This window comes from Musca domestica, unplaced genomic scaffold (genome assembly GCF_030504385.1).
Source record: "Musca domestica strain aabys unplaced genomic scaffold, Musca_domestica.polishedcontigs.V.1.1 16, whole genome shotgun sequence".
In the NCBI taxonomy this organism is placed as follows: Eukaryota; Metazoa; Arthropoda; class Insecta; order Diptera; family Muscidae; genus Musca; species Musca domestica.
In genome coordinates, this window is record NW_026712219.1 from 5,876,490 (window position 1) to 5,899,351 (window position 22,862).

At 34.7% G+C, this 22,862-nt stretch overlaps 1 protein-coding gene across 2 annotated transcripts in view; it reads right to left on the reverse strand.

The window, feature by feature from the left end:
* The window catches only part of LOC101898415 (semaphorin-2A), a 172,867-nt gene that overhangs the window by 19,492 nt on the left and 130,513 nt on the right, over nucleotides 1-22,862 (reverse strand). For both annotated transcript variants that reach the window (XM_020034693.2, XM_059120024.1), the window contains exons 7-10: nucleotides 16,784-16,921; nucleotides 13,042-13,174; nucleotides 6,149-6,505; nucleotides 2,740-2,968 (exon numbers count right to left, since the gene is read on the reverse strand). In XM_020034693.2, coding sequence (XP_019890252.1) covers nucleotides 2,740-2,968; nucleotides 6,149-6,505; nucleotides 13,042-13,174; nucleotides 16,784-16,921 — 857 coding nt within the window. The remainder of the gene's footprint in view (nucleotides 1-2,739; nucleotides 2,969-6,148; nucleotides 6,506-13,041; nucleotides 13,175-16,783; nucleotides 16,922-22,862) is intronic.

The following is a 22,862-nucleotide window of genomic DNA, read 5'->3' on the forward strand; positions in this document are numbered from 1 at the left end:
CTTTATCTTTAAGAAAGGGTTCTTCAAAGCTGCCTTTGGTTTTGAAACGGACCTAGAATGAAAGTTTTCTTTATTAAGGAGGAATTTTTCAGGAAAGGTTATCCAAAACAGACTTTATTGAGAAATGGTTTTAAAGAGTTTTCTTTCGGAAGTTGTCTTAAAATAAAACTTTATTGTTGAACAAGTAAAAAAGTTGCAAGTTCGGACGGGCCGAACTCAAATCAAAACGTGGACCTGTACAGAAAATTTTCTGTTAAAGGCTGTAGTATCCATTACGAACTTCAAATGCGAAATTTGAAACAATTCCGGTAAATAATAGCGCTAAAATCATCTAAATACCGAATATCGGGGGGTACCGTTATACGGGGGCTATACGAATACGTGGACCCGCACAGACAATTTTCTGTCATAGGCTGCAGTTTTCATTACGAACTTCAAATACTTAATTTAAAATAGTTCCTGTAAATAATCTCTCTAAAATCATCAAAATACCCAATATCGGGATGTATCGTTATAAGGGGGCTATACGAAGACGTGGACCTACATGGCTCATTTTCTGTCTCAGGATGTAGTATCCATTACGAACTTCAAATACCAAATTGGAAACATTGCAGTAAATAATGTCGCTAACTTCATCAAAATACCGAGTACCGTTATATGGGGGCTATACGAAGACGTGGACCTACATGGTCCATTTTCTGTTTTATGCTGTAGTATCTATTACCAACTTCAAATACTAAATTGGAAACAATTCTAGTAAATAATGTCGCTAAAATCATCAAAATAACGAGTATTTGGGGGTACAGTTATGTGGGGGCTATACGAAGACGTGGACCTACATTGTCCATTTTCTCTCTTGAGCCGTAGTATCTATTACGAACTTTGAATACCAATTTTGAAACAATTCCGGTAAATAATGCTCCAAAAATCGTCAAAATACCGCATATCGGGAGGCATCGTTATATGGGGGCTATACGAAGACGTGGACCTACATGGTCCATTTTCAATACCAATAATCCTGCAAAAATAATAAACATTTAAGTAAACAACCTGCTTCACTTCGTTCGGAAGCTCCTTCTCCACAGACGGATAGACGGACGGACATTGCTAAATCGACATAGAATTTTATGCTGATGAAGAATATATATACTTTGTGGGGTCGAAAATGTATATTTCGATGTGTTACAAACGGAATGACAAACTTAATATACCCTCCATACTATGGTGGAGGGTATAAAAAGGGTTCCTTTTTAAAAATGAAAGAAATACATATTGATAAAAAAAGTCCTTAAACGTACCCTGTCTTTGTGAGAAGGTTCTTCCTTTTATTTGAGAACGAATTATAAAAAAGGGTTCACCGAAACACCTGTTTTTAGGAAAGGGTTTATTTACAACTTCTTTTTAACTAAAATCATTCTTTCTTGGATAAAGAGTCTCAAGGAATTCCAGAAGATTCCTTAAGCGCAAAGTAAGCACACAAAATGCTCACTCTCTTTGGGAGAAGCAGTCTTCGGTTAAAAAAATATCCTCTAGTTGGGAATGAGTTCTTCAGACCACTAATTATTTAAAAGAGTCCTTCGAAATGAATTTTTCTCAAAAACATTTTTTTTTTGAGTTATGTGTAATTAGATTCATCCTATCCTTAAAAGGGGATTCTAAAGACAGAAGGATTTCAATAAGTGGTTCTAAATACCAGGAGCCTTCTGAAGTCATCCGAATGCGGAGTGCCTCCCGAAAGCGAAGAACATTCAAGGTATCTTTCATAGACACATATTATTACAAAAGTATTTCTATGAACATATATGCTGAAAGGAGCTTCTATAGTAAGGTTTTAATGAAATAAAAATGGTTAAATGGTTTGATAAGACTAAAATACATTTTAAAGGTTTTATACAAAAAGAAGAAAGGGGAAGTAGAATGTTTTAAGTAGAACTCCTATATACCTTCAAAAAGTCTTCTATGGTCAGAAAATTCTTAACTATTGGCAAAAGAAGACCTGGAGTTCTTCTTCATTTGACTATAAAATACCTGGAGGCGTATGGAGGCATAAAAGTCTTCTTTAGACTGGTAGTTGAACTTGGATGTCTTCTTTTGGCTACATAAGATATAGAAGATCTGTCCATTTTTTTGTTATAGAATACCTTAAGGTCCTCTATCTACAACAAAATACCTGGACTTGGATGTTTTAAAAGACCTGGAAGCCTTTAAATGGTTATAAAAACTCAAATGTTTTTATAGAAGAATAGGAGGTTTATTTTTGGCTAAAAAATAAATGAAGGTTTTCTGTTGGTTATAGAAAACCTAGAGCTATGCTATTGGTATTGAAACCTTTCATTTGCTGTGGTCATAAGAATACCGAGAGGACTTCCGCTGGTTATAGAAGTCATGGAGGTCTTCAATTGAATATAGTCTCCAGTAAAACTTAAAAATTTAACTTCCTTAAATTTATCTTCCCTAACTTAACTTCCTTAAAAATTAAAAAATAAAAACATATTTTCTATTAAAACCACAAACTCTTTGAGAAGTGACCTTTAAAAGCATCTTGTGATAGGTATTTCGTTTCTGACTACGAATGACTTATTTCGAAGTATATCCCAATAATTGAAACTCTAGTTGTATAAAAATATGAATTTGATTTTAAATATTAAAAGAAAAATATTGTAATTTAAAAATTTATATAAATTTGTGTCAGATTTTTATAAAAATAAAATAGTAACCTTACATCTTTGTAATACTTACTTATCCACCACCAATTTTGTGAAGACCAAATCACGTTTATAATAGACCGGATTGCTGTGCTCATGATTCACAGCCTTATCCATCAAAGGGTGTGAGCGAATGAAATTTAAAACGGCATCGGGTAAATTTGCGGTATCATTGACACACGTACCGGGGCGAGGTTCGGGGACACGTGCATTCAACACCGGCAACCAAGCAGAATTTGAATTAGATTGTTCTTTGAATTTACCTAGAATATAGAATAGAAAAAGAAGAAAACAAAAACCGTAAGAAAATGGAAAAAAAACAACAATAATGACAAAATACGAAGTAAACACAAATGCTGCAAAACAATTGTTTTTTTCACCAAAATTTTACAATTCGGTAATCCCAGAACAATTGTAGTGTTATTGCTAAAAATTTCCTTTTAGCCGGAGTTTTCTGAAATTCTGTTTGGGGTTGCCATGTCAGAAATCCCCCGTGGAACATTTTGAGTAAAGTATGAAATACAAAAAACCTCACTCAACAATACCAAGAAATTATACACTGCAAAAGAAATAGACTTTGTTAACATTTCACTACCACCTTACCGAGTCATAGAAAATTGTGAGCAACTCAAGTGTTGAGGGAGGGGGGGGGGGGGGGGGGTTGAGTTTGGTCCATTGTATCAATTACCTTAAACCGCAACCAAGACACTTAAAGCAATCATCCAAACAAATCTATTGTAGCTGCTGTATTAAGAGTCGAATGTTCTCTTTCTCTCTCTCTCTCTCTCTCTCTCTCTCTCTCTCTGCCTTGTCATGACACACAAGCGGATTAAAGCCACCACGGCAACATCACAAAACACTTAATTCAATGTTGGCAAGATGTTTAGCAAATCTTGTCGATTGTGTTTTAAAATGGCAACAACAAGAACAACGAATAGCATTTTATTCAACCTCGAAGTAGAATGGTTGTATTTAAAACCGAAATCTAAATTTTATAAACACTTAACAAGTTAAAGAGTATCAGTTGGTTTTGCCGACAGATGTATGGGCTAATATTGCCCATTTCCTATCGGTCCTAAATAATTATGATATAAATATTGCGACCAGCCAGTTTTGGGCTACATTGGTTACTTTCTTTACTTTGTATAATATATGTGATATTTTTTAGAAAATGTTGAAATGTTTGTGAGATATCAGATATAGTTGACAGAAGTACTCCATTTCCATACTTCATTTAATACAGATGAAATTAAAGGTATGGACAAAATAACAAATTAATCGAATATTTATTTCGAATTCTATGCGAAATCATAAATTCCATTTTCGTCTCAGGTTTCAAGTTAAGAGAAATATTTTGTTGTAAAGAATCGCTGAATTGTTTCGCAAGTTATGAAAATTGTAACCCTTTGTGGTTGAGATAGCAGAAGGGGTTCCCAGATATACATCATCTTCACAATAGATCTTGTGTTAGCAAAAATGTTTTTTTTTTGTGTGAAATTTGAAAAGAGTTGATGCTGATGTCGCTTTATTTGAGCCTTTTGTTTTACAAATCTTGAACCCTATGTGCAGGAGGTAATAAAAGGAATGGTCCGATTTCTATCAGTTTTATAACAGACCTTGCGTTGATGGAAATATTGTGATGTACCAAGTCTGAATGGATCTGATGTTAATATCGCGTTTCATCATGAAGCTGATATAACGCGATATTAACATTCGATTTAATTCAAAATTTTGAACCTTTGTGAGACCGATATAATATATCTTCACAGCAGATCTTGTGTTAGTAGAAGTAATGGGATGTTGTGAAATATGAAGAGAACCGGATGCTTATTTCGGATTTTATAATCGTTTCAGTTATTCAAAACTTTGACCCTTTGTGGGGGAGTTTCCAAGAGGAATGGTCCGATCTCCACCATCTCTATAACAGGTCTTGTGTTGATGGAAATATTAAGATGTGCCAAGTCTGAATGGAATCGGTTGGTAATTTCGCGTTTTATGAGTTTCATGGATATCCAAAATGTTTACGTTTTGTGGGGGGAGGTATCAGAAGTAGTTGGCCGATATATTCTTTACAGCAGATCTTGTGTTAGTAGAAATAATGAAATGTATGTAATATGAAGAGAACCGGATGATTTTATAATCGTTTTGGATCTTCTAAACTATGACGCTATGTGGCGGAGGTTCCAGAAGGAATGGTTCAATCTCTACCATATTTATAGCAGATCGTGTGTTGATGTAAGTATTGAAATGTGCCAAACCTGAATGGAATCGGTTGGTAATTTCGCGTTTTATGAGTTTCATGGATACTCAAAATTTTGACCCTTTGTGGGGGAGGTACCAGAAGAAGTATGCCGATATATTCCAATTCTGACCCTATGTGGGGGAGATTCCAGAAAGAATGGTCCAATCTCTATCATATTTATAGCAGATCGTGTGTTGATGTAAGTATTGAAATGTGCCAAACCTGAATGGAATCGGTTGGTAATTTCGCGTTTTATGAGTTTCATGGATACTCAAAATTTTGACCCTTTGTGGGGGAGGTACCAGAAGAAGTATGCCGATATATTCCATCTTCACAGCAGATCAAGTGTTAGTAGAAAAAATGAAATGTGTGTAATATGAAGAGAACCGAATGATTATTTCGGATTTTAAAATCGTTTTGGTTCTTCAAAAGTTTGACCATATGTGGGGGAGGTTCCAGAAGGAGTGGTCCGATCTCTACCATATTTATAGCAGATCTTGCGTTGATGTAAGCATTGAAATGTGCCAAGTCTCAATGGAATCGGATGTTAATATTTTGTCCCTTTGTGGGGGAGGAACCAGAAGGAGTGAACCGGATATATACGATATTCACACCAAACCATAGGTAAATAAAAATATTGTGATGTTTGAAATTGGAAGACAATCTGACTCTTACATCACATTTTAGAAGAGTTGTAACTATTTAGGATTTTGGCCCTTTGTGGGGGTGCTACGTGATGGAGTGAACCGATATTGCCTATTTTCGCAACTGACCTATCACTGATGCAAACATTAGCATTTGCAAAGTTTGAGCAAAATTGTATTATCGTTCCTCCTTCTGTCCAGACAATAAATTTTTTGAAAATTTCGATTTTTGTGGGGGAGGTACCAGAAGGAGTAGGCCGATATTGTCCATCTCCGAACACGATCTAAGTTTTATAATAATATTACGATGTACCATGTTTAGGCCAAATCGGATACTGCCTTCGACAGTTATCGTGCGCCGTAGTCAGCAGACAGACAGACAGAGGGACGGACATTGTAGCCCCGACATACAAGGCAATACAAAAAAGACAGACGAATTTAGCAACTTCTTTTATATGTCACGATATTATCCGATTTTTATTCCAACCACACTTACATTTTATTTATCACATACATAATCAATAAAACCAAAAAAAAAAAAAAAATACAAAACTTACCATCGAACGCTGCTTTCACCTCGTTGATGTGGAAACTGCACACCGCCGAACCGATTAGACCATTTGTACTTGTGGTAAATGTTGCATAGAAACGTGTCTTATCATTTGGCAGCTGATACACCGATTGAATCTCATTGAAATAGAAGGGGAATTCACCGGAAATACTGCAATTCAAGCGAGCCTTTAAGTAGGTAGCCCAATTGTGGGCCAGAATACTCTTGCCACCCACATCCTTTTTGCAGACACGGGCAATGCGCGAATACACAGCCTTGCCGCAATTGATGTACTCGACAGCGGTTTCGCGGAAAAAGAAATACACATAATCGTCAATGTCATAGGAGCCAACAAAGTTGGGTTCTAAAAAAAAAAATAGAAGATATTAGAAAGAAAATTGAGTTCCATTGAAAATGATAATAAGATTTATTATGTGTCATATTTAATGTTATTAATTTTCTTAACCAAAGAGTTTAATCGGATTTGCTTATGGTTTCCCCTATTTGATTATGGTAAGTGGAGATTATGAAAGACTCTTGGTAAAGAATTTTTTTGTAATAAAAATAATCGTTTTTAATTATTTTTGCATAAAAAGTGTGCTATTGAAGGGTTTTGTTGCGGATATTGAAAAGAGTTTGTGTGTGCAAGTTTTAACATCTATTCAAAACACATCCTTCCTTTGGCAAAATATGAACTTTTTGGAAAATATGTTCTTTTACGATATTCATTGTGGATGGCATAGAAAACAGATTTAATTTACGGAACTGTGGTTAGTAATATTAGTTTAGTAGTATAAGGCCAAATAAAAAATATTAAAAGAAAGTGTGACATGTAATATGAAAACAGTGAAAACTCTTCATATTTATTTGGTAGAAGGAAAGAGATAAATGATTTCCTCATTATTCTTTAATTTATTTTGCTTCATTCCTTAATATTTTCCAATGAATTCTAACAAAATTCCCAAGGTAATTCCAAAGTTTGTCTAATTTTTTACTGTATACTGAAAATTCAGTTGACTAAGATTGAGGATGATGCTCGAGAAGACAAATAGTCTCAATATTGTGTCATAGAGATAATAATGCGTATTTAACCCCCTTAATGGTTCGGTCCAACCTCAAAGGATTTTGATATTAACTCAAAGAGAAAATGTCACAAAGTGTTAAAAATACAGAAATTCTTAGAATAAGGAACAATAATAGAGTTTGAGCGCCCAGAATTCAAAATTAAATCAAAGTCCAAAAGAAGAAGAAGAAGAAGTTCAGGAAGAAGAAATGTATATACCTTCAGCGCTCTACTCGTTTATTTATCTTCATCCTTTTGGATTGGACCCATATATCATATTTGTATAATTTTGGATTTTGTGAGAGTTTGAGAGAGTTACCACCAAGATAGTCTCAGACAATCATACGATTACAATTTTTAATTAATGACCCTTCATTCTCAAATGTTTATTTTGTAGTTCTTCCTCAAGCATGGGCGTACAGATGATAAGAAATTTAGAGGATATTAAAGCCAAAAAAGAATATAATCGAAAACAGAGCTGAAAATATTATCCAAATAAATTATATAAGACTTGATTATGGAATGACTGAATTCTGATTCAGCTAGGACAAATATTAAATTCATTATAAGAGCAGATGGCAAGATTTTGGCAAGACTTTTCAGTTGATACTTCGTTGCTTTTGACCTTAAAGACAGACTTAAAATAAAACGTCATTCGAGGGTTACACAAGAACAAACTTTATCAAAACCCTTTGCATAAGATGAAATTAAATTCTCTATCTTGATATGTTTTGTTTGGATATGCTTCGTCCCATTCTGGGTTGCAGAAGTATTGGACCGACACATCATATCTTCATTTGAGATCTAATTTTTATACCCTCCACCATACTATGGAGGGTATATTAACTTTGTCATTCCGTTTGTAACTCATCGAAATAATGATCTTAGACCCAACAAAGTATATATATATTCTTGATCAACGTAAAATTTTAACTCTGTTCGTCTGTTGTAATCACGCTATATTTCGAACGAATTGAGATAGAAGGCTAAAATTTTGCACAAATGTTTATTTTGCCTGTAGCCAGGTTAAGTTCGTAAATGGGCCATGTAGGTCCACGTTTTCATATAGCTAACAAATAACGATACCTCCCGATATTCGGTATTTCTGTGATTTTTGCGACATTATTCACCGCAATTGTTTCAAAATTGGGATTTTAAGTTCCTAATAGGAACTACAGCCTATGGCAGAAAATTGTCTGTGCAGATCCACGTCTTCGTATAGTCCCCATATAACGGTAACTCCCAATATTCGGTATTTTGATGAGTTTAGCGTCATTATTCACCGGAATTGTTTCAAATTTGGTATTTGAAGTTCGAAATGGATACTTCAGCCTAAGATAGAAAATTATCGGAGCAGGTCCACGTCTTCGTATAACCCCCATATAACGGTACCTCCCTATATTCGGTATTTTGATAATTTTAGCAACATTATTCACCGGAATTGTTTCATATTTGGTATTTGAAGTTTGTAATGGGAACTACAGTCTGTGACAGAAAATTGTCTTTGCAGTTCCAGGTCTTCGTATAGGCCCCACCGCAATTGTTTGAGATGTCGTATTTGAAGTTCGTAATGGATGCTACAGCCTATGACTGAAAATTGTCTATGCTGGTCCAGGTCTTCGCAAATCTCCGATATAACGGTACCTCCCTATATACGATATTTTGAGGATTTCAGCTACATCATTCACCGTTTATTTCAAGTTTCGAAATTCAGTATGTTAATGGCTTATGACAAACAATGCCTACGTAGATCCACGTCGTATAGACCCCAATATAACGGCTATATTCGGTATTTTAAAAATTTTAACAGAATTTATTAAGGATTTTAGTTTTTGAAAACTTTCAAAATCGTTCCGCATTGTGGAGGGTATTCAAAGTTCGGCGCGGCCGTACTAACTTGCTACTAATTTGTTCTTATAGGAATAGGTAACATATATATCCTATACACCCCTCTGCTGAATTTTGTAGAGATCGATTAAGATTTCAGGTTTTTGGCATATTCGATCGAATTTAGCCTGAAAGCAAATACCTCAAATATGGTAATGATCGATTCAAATATTGCTATTGCTCAGAAAAAATACGCTTCGACCAATTTTTATACCCTACAACACTATGTGTTGGGAGTATTATAAGTTTGATTGGCCCAGAATTTATGTAACACCTCGAAATATTGGTTTCCCATATAGGAAAGTATATATGGATCTTCCTAGCTCGCCGATCTGAGTCGATCCAGCTATGTATGTCTGTCCGTCCGTCTGTCCGTCTGTCCATATTAATTTGTAATCACTCTACAGGTCGCAATTATGGTCCGATCTTCACGAAATTTAAAATGTAGGTGGGGTTAGGGTCAGAATAGAAGCCTATTTCTCCTATTTGGAGATGATCGCCAAATGTTTAGGGGTTGAAATGGACCAAATACTGAAAAAATGTCGGATTTTGCAGTAGCTATACAGGTCGCAATTATAGACCAATCGACGCGGAATTTCGCATGTAGCTAGAGTTTAGGGCGAGGAAGAAACCTACCAATTTGGATGGTCATCGGATAATATTTAGCGGGTAAAATAGACCATATCTTTTGTGTTGAAAAAAATCAAAATTTTTCATTAAACCGCGAATATTTTAAATCCCGGCGAAATCACAAAGCCATGGCAAGGTTACTTCTGACCTTTACATTGATGTTAACATCCAACAAATCGGATATATAGCAAAATATGTGCGATATATATGTCTATCAAAGAAGATATGCTTGAAAGATCTCTTATATGTCGAGAACGACTGAACTGATTTCGACAGTTCTCATTAATTCAGAATGGCCTCTCGGCAGGAAACAAAAAACGTCTAAAAAATCGCATAAAAATATCTCTCTAAAGATGAAAATATTGATTTTGTAACATTTTCTCATATTTTTTTTTTCAATTTTGTCATATTTTTGGCATATTTTCATTTTGAATCAAACATTTGGTAATATTTCTACAGCTAACAAAACTAAGTAGTTAGGATATCAGGATATCATATACAGATCGCATTTATGGCCCGATCCGTTCGAAATTTTGCATGGGTATAAGATGAGGGTCAGAATAGAAGCCTACTCTTTTTGGAGATGATCGCAATATATTTAGGAGTTGAAACGGACCAAAAAACTGCAAAATTGTCAGCAGGTCGTAATTATCGCCCGACCCTCACGCACATTTGAACGTGGGTTACCGGACATTGCAAAAGCCAAGCAGTTTTGGATGGCCATCCAAAAATATTCAATGTGCGAAATAGTTTGCCAACTTTTGTAGACAAAATACGAAAATGTCCATTCCAGTGACTCTTTGGAGAATTCAGGAAAGACCCACTTCTGACTATTTCGTTAACGCTGACTTCGTGGAAGAATGTAGTCAAATGTCCGTATCTCATATAGATGCGTTTCAGGAAGACCATTTACGTGCAAAATCTACCAATAAATTGGAAATGAGCAAATTAGTTAAAGTTGCTATTATTCGAAAATTAGAGAACGAAACCTGATGGTTTTCTTTTATTATTTGTCACAATATCTTGTGGAATTCTTTCGAGTATCTCTCCTATATAAACTGTATCGTTTATTATAGTGTTGTAGGGTATTCAACGGTCGGCCCCGCTCGACTGTAGCCTTCTTCAAAAGCACCAACCGAGGCACATTTAGGCTTAATTATTTTTAATAAGGCAGATGGTGAATAATGTCGTATACATACATATCGAAAAAGTTGGAAAAATTGTAAATCAACGTTGTTGGTCCAGTTCCTCTGAGGCCTCATGACAAGTGGGTCAAATTTTTGGAAAATGACATAAAGGTGAACATTCTGAAGATCTTAGGTAAAATATGGGATATACTGGTTTGCTCCTTCTGGTACCGTATGCAGAAACAGCAAGTCTTTGTCTAACCAAATACTAAGATTTCTTTTAAGCAATTTATGGACACAATAATTGGATTTTTAAAGGACTCTTTGACAATTGTCTGTCAATGATTAAGAATTGTGAACTTTTTATAGCCAACAACACTATGATTTGGGGAATCGGAATTTGCATGGGGCTTGAGTTTAGGTCTGGCCAGAAGCCTACCAATTTGGATAGTCTTCGTTGCGGTGTAAGTTCTTGCACTTTCTGAAATTTCAATGGCTTTTTCCCGAGTTCATTTTTTAATATTTGCCGAATGGACATGTATGATATGTCCAGCTCACAACCCATTTTTCGGCCATTGCGACGCGGCTTTCGATCAAGTCGCTTCTTTACTTTTCGAACTATTTCTGCTGATGTTGCTGCTTTCTTCCGTCCACTTCCTTAACGTAGGGCTACGCTGAGACAAAAGATTTATTCACATTTAAATGCTAGAGTCCTCTAACGATAGCCACGTGTGGTTTTCCCGCCAAAATCAAGAAATCATACTATCAATATTGAATTCCATCACGAATAACTTTTCTTGCTTTTGCTTATGCTTTTATACGCTTGTAAACAATATAATGAGCTGTGACTGGAATAATTTTAACAGCTGTCGGACGTGTGTCTTAGATGTGACAGCAGTCTGAAGTTGATTGCAGTTTTTTTAACTCGCCCTATATATATGGGAGCTGTAGTTATATCTGAACCCAGTTTCACCAAATTTGATATACTTGCTTCTAGACTAAATTTGGTCGGATGGTCATTTAGACGGATATTGGCCATTTGGAGTAAAATTAACCCGAAATCGGTTGAAGATTTGTGGGAGCTATATCTAAACCTGATCCGATTATCACCGATTTCAAGAGAGTTCCCCCTTGGGCCAAAGAAATATTGTTTGGAAAATATTATTTCAATCGGATAATAAATGCGACCTGCATTTTATTCACAAGAATACATGGACAGATGGACGGACGGACTGGCATGCGTAAATCGACCTATGCAGGTCTTCCTTCTCCATGTTACAAACAAATGCACACATATCTAATACCCTTACCACTATGTGGTGTAGGGTATAAATATATCTATCCGTTTATATGTTACAGAATTTTGAAAAGGGAAACGATTGTGATTCACTGTTAGCTGCCAGACTATGGGCCTTGCTCAGGTTTTAATATCGTGTTCATTTCAAAAAATCCTTCAATAAGTTACTTTTTCGAATACTATGACCTCTAATTTTTATTTAGCTGTGTTTTATCCCCACAAACCACTGTTTTGGCCCTCCGTAAAAATTCACTTCCAAACCAAATGCAATTACCAACGTTGGTGGTGTTGTTCATCGCATTAACGGGTGGATAATAAATTTCATTAGTTTGTTTTTGTTGTTGTTATCGCTGTTTCCATGATGTCCTTGTTGTCGCGAATGTTGTGTTACTTCATTTCCCCATTTGCTGGCGTTTATCATCCCGCCGTCATCAATGTGTTTTGTGCGAAAAACTAATTATTTACCCAAAGCAGATTATGCCAGGAAATATAACAAAAATAGCATAAAATTAATTTTATTCTACATAAAGTAAATCCAATAATAATATGCCAGCATAAATTTTATAAAGTTGAGAGTCCGCATCATTAAACTAATGGCGTTCTATATTTAGGCAAAAAATGGGAGTAAATACCAGCAGAGTTGGTGTTTTCAATATTCTCGACCACCATTTACCAGAATAGGGATAAACAAGTTTTTTTTTCGTAATAGAAAAAAAAAATATAAGAGATACACTTAATAAATTTGTTATTTTTTATAAGGTTTATAAATCATAGAGCAGAAGGCATAACTGCCTGCTACACAACAAGACAGAGCCTCAAAGAGCTCAGTTGTTGCTATTGCTTTTCTTGTTGTAATAAGTAGCTACACGACATTGTATTGCCATCCATATACTTACTGTCCAACCATTTGGAATCGTATTTCAGTGTACGTTTGAATTTGTATTCCAAACGTTTTGCCGTGGTGTTATACAAATCCGTACGAAATATGACAGCATCCGCTTTAGTGAATTCAGCATTTGTACCGGAATACTGAAAAAAAGAAAGAGAAGCATACTCAAAATGAATGTAAAACAAGTAAATTGAAGACAAGACAGTTAGAAGAGGAAGAGTTGAGAATGGCCACCACCAAAAGAAAAAAAAAAAAAAAAAAAACAAATAGAGCGAAGTAAGCAACATGTTGACATTAACATAAATAAATAAATGGAATCAAAAAAGTGAAGTCTCAAGAAACGCGATAAATTCTCATTGTACAATAATATTCAATGAGGAGGCACAACGAGGAGTGGACTGATATTGTCGATTTTCATACCAGAGTATGGGCAATATCGCTCCACTCCTTCTAGGAGGTCCCAACTAAGAGGCAAAACTTAACAAAATTATCAATAAATCTCGTGTTTAACAAAACAATCGCACGACAAAATGTAATACAGGAAAAAGTTCAACAAATCATAAAAGTAGAGCTAACAAGTAAGCAAAGGCTATAGTCGTACGGGGCCGACCATGTGATACTCTACAACATTACAATATGTCAGAAGTCCCTTTATGTCCAAATCCATTTAGGAAGATTTCGCTTTTGAAATTATGTCACTGAGCACTGACCACATATTACCCTTAGCATTTTGAACAGGGTTATTTTCCCAATATTTACACACTCCGTCGTGCTGTTCGTTGTTGTGGTCCATTTTATAGCTAAATATAATCCAGTGGTCATCCAAAATGCTACAATTCTTCCCTGTCCATAAAAAAATGACACAAAATACTACAAAATCTATATTAACATCACTGTTGGCCTCCTTTTAGGCGTTTTTTTTAGTTTTTATTCTTTTATTCCAATTGACAAAATTTGTCAAAATCGGTCCAGCCATTCTTGAGATAAAAGCATTCTAGTTAACATCAAGATATATACTATCGGCATCTATGTAACGGTCAGGATTGACATGTTCGTCTCTTTGTAATTTCTCCGGGATTAAAAAATATTCGCGGTTTAATGGAAATTTTGACTTTTATTTAATACAAATGTTATGGTCTATTTCACCCACTGAATATTACCTGATGACCACCAAAATTGGAAGACTTTTGCCCAGCTCAAAGCTCTAGCCCCATGCTACATTCGGCGTCGATTGGTCTATAATTGAGACCTGTAGAGCAACTGAAATATCAGAAATTTTTTCAGTTTTTGGTCCATTTCAACCCAAAAATAGTATGTGATCATCTCCAAAAGCAATAGGGTTCTATTCTGGCTCTAGCCGCATCTCCATTCAAAATTTCGTGAAGATCGGACCATGCGACCTAAAGAGTGATTACAAATTAACATGGACAGACGGACGGACGGACATACATAGCTAGATCGACTTAGCTCGGAGAGATAGGAAGATCCATATATACTTTCCTATGTGGGAAACCAATATATCGAAGTGCTACATAATTTTTAGCCCAATGAAACTTATAATACCTCCAACACATAGTGTTGTATGGTATAAAAATTTATGATATCTTTTCAAGTTACATACTGAATATAAAAAATTTCCTTTGTTCAGAGACTCACAATGTAATATGATCTAGAATTATTCATCCTTTTATACGATTCCCCAAATATGATGTATAACGGAAGATTTCGACCTAGATTCGACACTACATAATCTTCAATTTTAGTACATAACATTTGAATGTAGTTTTCCAAAAAAATCGAATGTACCAAAATAAACAGTTAATCTGAGAATAACAATGAAATTTTGAGTAGAATATTTCTTATTTTGTTATTTTATTTGATGTACTCGTTTCTAAACTGAATTCGGTCGGATTACCAAAATTCAGGACTTTTGTACTGATATTGGCCATTTGGTGCATAATTAACCCGAAATCGGTTAAAGGTATATATGGGACCTATATCCAAATCTGAAGCGATCTTGATCAAATATAGCAGAGGTAGGTATTTCTGGGCTGTATCTTATATCTGGTATCAAATGTCATTGTTGCTAAATGCATATTACGAATATAAGGTATTTAAAAATCAAATCGGATGAAACATATATATGGGAGCTATAGCTATATCTGAACCGATTTTCACCAACTTTTATGTACTTGCTTCTAGACTGAATTCGGTAGGATGTACCAAAATTCATTTGGCCATTTGGTGCACAATTAAGACGAAATCGGTTGAAGATATATGACAGCTATATCTAAATCTGATCCCATTATCACCGAATTCAATAGGGTTCGTCCTTGGGCCAAAAAAATATTGTTTGAAAAATTCCATATCAATCGGATAATTTGTTCATAAGAATGCATGGACGGACAGAACTTCCTTTTGACCTTCCTTACAAGTTTTGATATCCAATGGAAGCATAGATTTTATTTCCTTGATAACTTATAGTGAAATTTTATGAGGAATATTTTTGTTTTTGATGTCATCATTCTTAAATTATGCTCTATTGGAGACTTTTGCACAAACTCACAAAGTTCGGCTTTAACCCTAAAATATGTTTTTTAATAATTATGAATTCCTGACGTTAAGGCTACATCCAGAATTTTAAGGTATTCTGAAACCCTTGGTAGAATTGTGTAGCAAATAACTTTGTAGAATTTTTTGACTTTCTACGATCCCGTTTGAAGGGTGACTAAAAAAAAACACATTTTTTGATTCGCTTGATGATTAATTATATATATTTTCTATAACTATATTTTCAAAAATAACCAAAAAGGACCCTTTGGTGATTCACAATTTCCTTCCAAAACTTGCTTATGTTTTTATCCGTAATATTGCCGAGACGTTAAATATTTTAAATGAAGGGTTTCCAAGGAATTTTATTCCGAAAATATCAAAAAATGTGGCACACGTGTATCAGCGTCTTTTACTCTAATTATTTACCATTTTCGTAATCTGCTGGATTTGCTCTGTATTTTTTTTTTTTTTTTGTGTTACACAGTGTAATAATCGCAAAGAGAATAATCACACAGAGCATTAGACATAGCATATATTGACAGTGTCAAAAAATGCATTCCCTTTTCAGTCGTAAGACTTCACCCTTCCGCGTTCACGAGGTCTATCTGTTTGTTTCCCAATACCCCTCCCTATCCCCAACTAGGCAATGTAAAACATTCAAATAAATCTCAGGCTTATTTGGCTACTCGCATTATAGCGAACGAACGAATGAACGACAGCTTACATTTTCAATATGAAATATGCATAAATAGGTCTATGGCGCCAAAAACCTCTTTTACATGGCCGCATAAAAAAAGAAAGATGAAACCAAAGGAAAACCATAAGAAGTCATCTTAACGGTTTTGGTTGCTTACTCAAAAGATGGCTAGAAAACCAATAAGAAATCTGCCACAGCTTGAACCCCACAAATATTACTTAGAGTAGATTTTTAGCCAAATGGAAAATAAATAAATAAATCACAAATATACAAATGATAAAGCTAAAGATGATGATGACGACGACGACGAGGTTTCCATGATTAAAAGGTCCTTGGAAGAGTAGAAAAAAAAGAAACTTAAGATTTTAAGTGGCATCTTCATAAATATTAACATTCCGACAAATGACAGTAAACTGTTGCTTATGACATTTTAATCGAAATTTATATTTTAGTCGTCTCTTGTTTATAAATAAATATTTTGCATTTTTTTATTACTTACCAAGCCAGGCAAACCACCAGGATTTCCTTCTTCAACATAAATTGCTGTCGAGTTGTCCAAGGGGTCATAGGGACACTTGGCAATGCCCAAACCAATGCCCATGACAAATTCAGATCGTGATAAGTGTGTTAGATTTGTCTGAAAGAAAGAGAAGAATGTGTTGGTTTAGTTGTTTTTTAAATTGAGTTTTATATTAGGAAAGTGATTTATAAAAAAACCAAATTCGACGGATCCTCCGAGAGGTATCCAAACACAATTTTGATTTGTTTTAAATTAGTATTTGAATAGCTTTTATTTATTGTAGTACATAAATTGTGTTCAAAAAACCATATATATATTTATAAAATAGATAGAGGTTATTTATTAACAGGGGAATATGGTAAATCCGCCTAAGTTCGGCGTGTCCCAGTAGTCGGCAGTTTTGAAATTTAAACTTAAATAACTAAGAATACAATAACCAAATAATGAAATAAATGCAAAACACGTCAACAGTGTTCTCTGCTCCCTTTCTGTAAAAAACAATGAGCCCCTATCATTTATTACGAGAGAAAAGCGGTTTTCGCCAGTGAGTCTCTTCCAACGCGTGCGATAGTGTTTGCTTGTAAAGAAAAAATGAGTGGTGGCGTCAACTTAATAATCGAGTAAATTAAATTTAATTCTTTTGAAATCAGGAATATTTTATAATAGTAAATAACAGTCTAAAGACGTTTTATAACTTAAAAACATACAAATGAAGCTTTTTTCTGTTATATTATTTAATGCCGACATTAGGAACAGAAAAAAAGAGATTTACCGGTAGTCGGCAGGGTGTGCCGATTACTGGAAAAATATCATTTTTGACCAATTTCACCAAAACTTGAAAAAAGTATTAAAAAATAATCCAAAAACTACTCAAATAAAAAATAGTTTTGAGTTGGCAGTTGCTTTCATTTAAGCTTTCTGACGAACTTTTCTAAATTTAGTAGGTTTTTTAAATCAGCGACCATCGGCTGTTATGGCGGCCCACACCATCACCATGGCCGGCGCTTGAGCCAGCCAAAGGAACACATTTTCATCTGACCTCTTTGGCAAATAAACTCAATCATTTTGTTTGTTAATAATCTGCTGGACAACGAACGTTTTTTCATTGGAGAAAACCAAATTCGACAGTTCACCACTTTCGGCCAAGCGAAAAAACTCTTTTGCTCTATCCTGCACTCCATCAGTGACTCTCATTTCAAATTTTAGAATTCTAACTCATTATGTTTGTCCAATACAAAGCATACAATTTTAGTACATTTTAGTACCTCGTACTAAAAATTCGTAAATTAAAGTACGAATTTCCAACAACCCAGCCATATCACATATCCATAACACACGCATGCGCACCAAGACTGGCCCTCGGGCAAGATCTCAAGATTCTAGATACATAATTTTTTACACCATAAAGACTGAATTTGGTATGAGGTAACATTTCTATCAGAATTAGGTAAGGAGGCAAAATAGAAAGTATTGGCTATCAATTCCTCGTACCTAGTATATTATAAAAAAATACCATGTATATAACCTCAATATTCCCTCCCAAAAAATATACATCTGTGAATTTTCTAAATAGGTGACAATCTGGATACATTTTTGAAATAATATTGTTAAGATATTTCCATCCCCAGTGGTTTTCAAAAAATATCAAAAATAACCCACATTTATAACCCAAGTATTCCTTTTAGAGAGAAGTTTGTACGCCCGTGTTCCTGCAGAAATATTCTAAAAAAATACATGTTCATAACCCAATTGATCCTTAAAAATTTTTTTGTCAATAATTCAATGGTTCTTCGCAATATGTTCTTAAAAAAATCTACCATGACAGCCCAATAAAAATACAAAAAAAATTGATAACCTATCTAAACGTTTCCTGAAAAATTCGACTTTTTTAAATACTTCTTAAAATAACGTTTTTATAACCTTAATAGCCCTTCAGAAAATATTCCTCAAAAAACCTCGTTTACGGCAACAATGGTCCTTCGAATATATTTTAAAAAAATTCAATTTTATAAAACCTATAGACCTTTAGAAAATATTCTATTTTGTCTGGAGAATTTTGGAAAGCAAGGTTAACACTAAAAAATGTCAAAGTGTCGATCACCTCAAGCAAGCACCTCGCCGGGAAGGGGCCAAAATACAGCAGAGCAATATTGAGGCAGCGTGTATCGGTTTCATTGCCAAAGGTGACCAATTCGAACAAATCTAAACTTATTCTAAAATTTGATGCTATTTCCTACAGTTTTTGCTTTCATTCAATAAATTAAAAAAAAAAGATAAAAATTATGGCGTTTGACTTAGTTGCAGGAATTTTTATTATTTTTAATATGCTTTAAATCCTAAATTTTTATTTTTTAAAGCCCTCTAGAAAATAAATTCAAATGTATGTTCCCTTCTCAAAACGCAAAAGTCTTATTTAAAATCCATGCAAGTTAAAAACGGAAATCTCTAATAATATCGTCATAATTGAAATATACTATTATTTGAGAGCGCAGTAGGGGGATGCCTCCCCACCGCATACACGCACACACATTTACAATCTTTATACTACGAATTCCCCTTTTTGTAAATTACAAATTGATCTCTTATTTGATTTCAGATAAAGATACTAGAAATATGTTTTATAAACCAATTTCGCATTTACATGTCAATTTGCAACTGCCAAAAGAACTTTTGGTATTTCTCGCTAGAAAAAGAAAGCAAAGAATAGAAAAAACGAAAGGAAAATTCGCATATGGATTTCGCCCCTCTAATCTTCAACACCAGTGCTATTCGAAAATTGTTTGGATGAGAAACAAATCCCATCTTTTATTGGTTTTATCACCCTCAAAATATTGTTTTCAACACAAGGCACACACATCCATATATGAGATTTCATATGAGGGAGGCACAGTGTGGGGTAAATGAATAGGAACAGGTATTCATATTAATACAAGACATTCAATCTGGGTTATATCAATGTTTTATCGAAAACAAGTGGGCAGTTTTCAGGATTCCTACTCGCAACAAATGACAAATTATATTTCACAATTTGGTACGAAAATTTACCTTTTCCCACAAAAATCTAAAATTAAGAATACTAATGTCCCTCACGAAAATCTAAATCAGCTCTGAGTTTCTTTCTTTTGCTACGTAAAACCGAAAATTTTTGTCAAAACCTAGATTTTTTGTGAAAGGAGCAGCCAATATTCACTGGGTCAATAACTATGACTATGCCTTTATGGTGTCTCCCACACGAGAGTAACAATTTTTAGAACACAGGAAATCATGGGTCCATTTCTTCCATAAATAGTTTTCAATTTTTTTTTCTAAAATTTTTGAGATTGTTATTCCGAAGACATTTTTACAGAATTCTTAGCTTTTTTTTCTAAAGATTTTTTTTGATCATTTGCAGGACACACATCCTGGATTATTTTTTTTTAATTTTCAAGGACTTAATTTTCAAAATGTTAGCAGATTTTCCAGGTTCAGGGGGACATCCTGAATTATATACCTAGGATCGTGTCCCTTATTATTAAATTATATAGAGATTTTTTAGACAAGGATTTAAAAACTTTTAAAAGGACCTCAGGACAAATATGCTGTTTCTTTCAACAACATTGTTAATGGTCTTCAGGAAAAGGAGTATGGATGTTTCATATTTGGAGAATTTCTTCTTCAAGGACTTTTTCACAATTTTTTTTTAATTTTCAAAGGATTTCTTGGCCGTAGTAAATCTCTTTTCTTTTCATGATTTTTTTAGGATTTCTTGTAGAAAAAAAGAATATTCAAGACATATATATATTTATTACCATGATTTCTAGTACAATTGTCTGAAGATTTTGTTTCAAAAAATTCTTGACAAAAAATTTTGTTTTTTTTTTTCAATTTTTTTTATGAACTTCACAGTCCATTTAAAAAAACAAATTATAAAATATCCCATACCAGTCTAAATAACCTGAATTCTGGCACATCCGACCGAACTCAGTCAGAAGTAAGTAAAAATCGGAAGTTTGGTGAAAATCGGTTCAGATAAAGCTATAGCTCCAATTAATACTTTTCATCCGATTTGGGGGTTTAAGCCTTTCACATGTGAAATATGTAATCCACGACAATGATCTTTGGTTCCAAACTCAAGAAAACCTCTGCCAAATTTTATCCATATTGGATCAGATGAGGACATAGCTCACATATATCAGGTTGAGATGAAAACACTGCAACCAACTTCAGACTGCAGTCAATTCTAAGCCACTCGTCCGACAGCTGTTAAAATGATTCCCTTGAAAGCCCATTATATTGTTTATGAGCGTACAAAAGCATTTTGATGAGAATTTTCCCGAAAATTTATATTTGGCTGAAAAACCACAACTAGCTAACGTTAGAGCACTCCAACATTTAAATGTGAATAAATATTTTGTCTCGTACCATCGCTCATTACTGTGATGCTGGTAGCATAGCACGACGTCAAGGAAGTGGACGGGAGAAAACAGCAACATCAGCAAAAATAGTTCGAAAAGTTAAGATGCGACTTGATCGAAACCCTCGTCGCAGTGGTCGAAAAATGGCTCGTGAGCTAAACATATCGCAATATTCCATTTGGCAAATATTGAAAAATGAGCTCGGGGTAAAGCCATTGAAATTCCAAAAAGTGCAAGAACTTACACCGCAATACAAAGCAAATAGACTCAAAAGAGCTAAAGAGTTGCTTCGCTTGGTTTAAAGTGGTGAACTGCCGAATTTGGGTTTCTCCGATAAGAAAACATTCGTTGTCCAGCAGTTTGTAAACAAACAAAAGGATCGTGTTAACTTGCCTTCCGTTGGCCATCAGAACTCAAGCGCCGGCCATGCAATAACAGCCGATGGTCGCTCTCCGCTCATAATCATCGACCGTGGCATCAGAACAAATGCCGAATATCATTGCGAAAATATTCTAGAGGGTGTATTAAAGCCTTAACCACGCAAACATATTCCCCACCCAAGAATGGTTACAAAATAAGGTTCCTCTCTTCATTTCCAGCGCACAATAGCCACCAAAATCTCCGGATACCAATCCGTTGGACTATTGTGTCTGGAGTATTTTGGAAAGCAGGGTTGGCACTAAAAATCCTAAAGAGTCGATCGCCTCAAGCAAGCGCTTCGCCGGAAATGGGCAACATTCGAGCGGCGTGTAACGGCTTTCATTTGCCATTTCAAGGCCATAAATCGTGTAAAAGGTGAACAATTCGAACAAATCTAACCTTATTCTCAAATTTGGTGCTATTTCCGACATTCTTTGCTTTCATTAAATAAAATTAAAAAAATAAAAATTATGGCTTTTAACTTGGTTGAGGTTTATTGCATTTCATCCCGTATATGTTTCATCCGATTTGGTGCTTAAGTCCCTCACATTTGTAATATGTACTCCAAAACAATTATCTTTGTTACCATAAATTTTATAGAGCCCACAAATATCTCTGCACAATTTTATCAAAATTGGATCAGACGAGTATATACCTCACATATGTCTTCATCCAGTTTTAGGTTTTTTTATGCACCAAATGGCTAATATAAATGAGACAAAATTGGGTTAGAATGGAAGGCTAAGCTAAAATTGCTCCACTCCGACGCCCTGTTATTTTTAAAGTGCCCTGTTTTTTTAAGTGAACTAAAATATAAATCTGTCAAGATGCCTACTGATCATTTTTTACCCATAAAATCCTTTCACAGTGTAATTCTGAGCCACTATATGTCATTCAAATTCACAGGGTTTTGTTTTTATACCCTCCACCATACACAGTATGGAGGGTATATTTAGTTCGTCATTCCGTTTGTAACTCATCGAAATAATCATTTTAGACCCAACAAAGTATATATATTCTTGATCAGCGTAAAATCCTAAGACGATGTAGCCCTGCCCGTCCCTCTGTCCGTCTGTTGTAGTCACACTACAGTCTAAAGGAATTAAGATAGGAAGCTAAAATTTTGCTCAGATCTCTCTTTTGTCTACAGGCAGGTTAAGTTCGAAGATGGGCTATATCGGTCCGCGATATCTTATATCCCCCATATAACTGTACCCCCGATATTCGGTATTTTGATGATTATA